The sequence below is a fragment of the Chinchilla lanigera genome, unplaced genomic scaffold (assembly GCF_000276665.1).
Source record: "Chinchilla lanigera isolate Chin_1 unplaced genomic scaffold, ChiLan1.0 scaffold00169, whole genome shotgun sequence".
Taxonomy (NCBI): Eukaryota; Metazoa; Chordata; class Mammalia; order Rodentia; family Chinchillidae; genus Chinchilla; species Chinchilla lanigera.
The window spans coordinates 1,353,434-1,356,853 of record NW_004955570.1 but is presented as its reverse complement, the minus strand read 5'-3'; the positions used below and the strand labels follow the sequence as shown (position 1 = coordinate 1,356,853).

The 3,420-nt window shown below is 45.9% G+C and overlaps 1 protein-coding gene across 2 annotated transcripts in view; it reads right to left on the bottom strand.

Moving 5' to 3' along the window:
- The window catches only part of Nup188 (nucleoporin 188kDa), a 56,516-nt gene that overhangs the window by 12,660 nt on the left and 40,436 nt on the right, over positions 1 to 3,420 (bottom strand). For both annotated transcript variants that reach the window (XM_005413601.1, XM_005413602.1), the window contains exons 21-24: positions 2,123 to 2,243; positions 1,933 to 1,999; positions 1,130 to 1,258; positions 557 to 696 (exon numbers count right to left, since the gene is read on the bottom strand). In XM_005413601.1, coding sequence (XP_005413658.1) covers positions 557 to 696; positions 1,130 to 1,258; positions 1,933 to 1,999; positions 2,123 to 2,243 — 457 coding nt within the window. The remainder of the gene's footprint in view (positions 1 to 556; positions 697 to 1,129; positions 1,259 to 1,932; positions 2,000 to 2,122; positions 2,244 to 3,420) is intronic.

Sequence of the window (3,420 nt, the reverse complement as noted above, 5' to 3'; positions counted from 1 at the left end):
ATTCGTATTATTTTGTCTTGAAACCCTGTATCACTTTAAACGTTCTTGCTTTGACTTTTTTATGTTTGTGATACTGGTATGCTGCTACTGTTCTATTTTTAGTTTGTTTGTTTCTCATTTACTACTCTCTTTTTTTTTGGGGGGGGGAGGTTTTCTCCGGTACCGGGAACCAAACTCACGACCTTGCGCTTGCCAGGCAGGCGCTTTGCCACTGAGCTAAATCCCCAGCCCCTACTACTCTCTTTAAAATAAAAAAAATAAAAACACAGCTTAAAACATGGGTTTATGGAGCCAGGCACGGTGGCACACGTCTATAATCCCAGCACTTGGGAGGGTGAGGCAGGAGGATTGCTGCAAGTTCAAAGCCAGCCTGGGCTACAAAGTGAATTCAAGACCAGCCTAAACTGTGTAGTCAGACCCTGTCTCAAAGACAAAAAACTAAAAAGTAAAGGAAAAAAATAACATAACATAACATAACATAATATAACATAACATAACATAACACAAAATAAGGGTTCATGGTCAAAAATGTTGCTGCCCGAAAAGAAATACATACCATGTTGGGTGAGAGCCTGTTCCAGTGGGGACACCACATTAGAAAGCGGCTTCAGCCGGATGACATTGTTTGTGACGGAGAATGCCAGTTTCACGGTCTTGATCAGTAGCTGGCCCTGGCCCTGGCCCTCTAAGCCATCACTAGAATGGAAACCCAAGTTGACTCAGACAACATGACTTCACTCATCACATATGTGCTCTCCTAAACCAGGTTCCAACAATAACCCTGGAGCTCAGCAGTTTGTGTGAGAGGCCCCAGTCCCAACTGGAGAGAGGAAGAGAAGGCAAGTAACCAGGCTATGCACCCATCTACACAGCAGCCACTCGCTCACATAAAGGCTCCATACTAGGAAGAACAAAGTTGTCTTTAAAAAGCTACTGCAAGTTAATGTAAACTGGATTCCTTAGAAGCAGGCATAATAAAAACAAGAGGGGAGGGGGCTGGGGATTTAGCTCAGCGGCACAGTGCCTGCCTGGCAAGCACGAGGTCGTGAGTTCGATCCCCGGTACCGGAAAACAAACAAACAAATAAACAAACAAAGACAAGAGGGGAAAGGTGGACAGGGAGTCCTACCTTCGGGGCTGAGAGGCCATCACTATGTCGATGTTGTCCACACCAATGCCCATTATGTTGGTAACTGTCTGCCCTGCTTCCGTGTATGCCAGACTGCAGATGCAGAGAGACTGCAGGCTCGGGGTGTGACTAGAAGACAGGAGAGCTCTGAGTTACAAGGCTACCGCACTTACTACTGGAAGGGAAGGGCCCAGCTGGGCCAGGAGAACAAACCTAACCAAATCAACACTGATGATACATCAGAGTGCTGCAAAACAAAAGCACTCTGCTCACTTTCCTAAAATAGAACTGATCCTAAGGATCACCCTGAGAAGCGATCTAAAAACCCATTAACTAACTGATGGACGTTTTTACTGAAATGAACCTTGACTAACCCATACATAAAATAAGACAGATCTATATGCAGCAGCATAGAAAGATAAATCAGGCTGCAGAAGCAGAGGAAGAAACCTAGAAAAAGACACAAACTTGTTAATAAGCCACATCTGGGAAGCAGATTACGAAGGGCATTTTGCACTGGATAAGTATTTCCAATGATTTTTGTAAAGGTCATAAAAATGATAAAGTGTATATATCTGCATGTACCAAAGGAACACAACATCTCACTGGCATTTCATCTGCTCTCCTCTCCCACAGGGAGAAATGATAATCAGGCCAGCAGAAAGGAAATCACAACCTCAACATTAAGGAACTCTGGGTCCGACCAAGGCGAGTTCTCTGGAAAAAGTGAGATGGCTTTACATGGCCAAAGCTCACCAGGGTTACCCGGTGAGCTTCGAGCTCCAATAACAGCCCCTTATTACCTGCTGTGCAGCTCCGTCTCCTGGCACAGGTTCAGTATCGCATGAATCAGCTCCAGGATCAGGCAACCTGGACCCCAGAAAAGACAGCAATGACATGGCCTTGTGTGATAGCCCTCATCCCACGAGGCAGAGGAAGCAATGTGTTGGGGCCTAGTCATCCTCACGCTTCCTCTACCCATGCCGTCCTCACCGATCTGCTCCCGAACACTGTGGAAGTTGTAGCGCCACTTGTGGTAGCTGGGAAGCATCTCCTTCAGCACGAACATCACACAGGGCACCAGGCCTTGGCTCTGGGTACTACCAAGCTGCCCCTACAGGAGACCACGCTATAAGGCCTGCGCCACACACAAAAGGACATTGAGCTACTCAAGATCTAACTCCAGAAGCAAAGGGAACATAGGCAAACCTTGGATACCAGTGCAAAAGAGACACATCAGAGCTCCCAACTTCCACACACACACACACACACACACACTCTCACAAGGATTCCTGACTGCAACTGAACCCATAGCGTAAACTTTAGAAGACAAAAAAAAAAATGTGACAGGATTAGAAAAGGCACCAACAAGGAGAGGAATAGAGGCTAAATCTGGACAGAAGGGAGGACTTCTACATAAAGGATCTAGGATCATAGATGAAAAAATGTGTCACTAACATGATCCCCAGTCGTCCCTCACCCCAACCCCATCTCTGGAATACCAGAAAGGAGATCTGAGATCCAGAATTTTTTGCCTAGTAGTACTTGTTATATTTAGTTTCCTGATGTTAAAACTGGGGACTCTAGCACCTGCCTGGCAAGCACAAGGCCCTAAGTTCAATTCCTGGTACCAAAAACCAAACCAAAACAAAACGAAATTAGGGACTCCTGCGGGTGTGGTGGTGCACACCTGTAATCCCAGCACTTGGGAAGCTAAGGCAGGAGGATTACTGCCTTAGTGTTCAAAACCAGCCTGGGCTACTAAGTGAGCTTAAGGCCAGCCTAAGACCCTGTCTCAATAAGACAAAGAAAAAAAACCCAAAAAACAAAAAACTTGAGGACTCCTTATTTACACAGAAACATCTTTATCTACAGACAATTGCTTTTATCTTTTTAAAGCATTCACCAATATCTGGAGCCAGGAGTGTGCTATATGCTCTTCATGCATGACCTTCTCTTTTTTTTGTTGTTTTGTCTTTTTGAGACAGGGTCTCACTGTGCAGTTCAGGCTGGCCTTGAGCTCACTTTGTTGCCCAGACTGGTCTCGAACTACCAAAGATCCTCCTGCCTCAGCCTTCCAAGTGCTGGGATTACAAGCGTGCACCACCATGCCCGGCTAAATAATTGAGCTGAGTTCATGCAGAGCTTCATTTGTTTTTGTTTTTGTTTTTGTATCGGGAATCAAACTCAGGACCCTGTACTTGCCAGGCAGGTGCTTATGCTACTGAGCTATATCCCTGGCCCATGCATGACCTTCTCAACCCAATGAGGCACAGCCCATACACCACTCC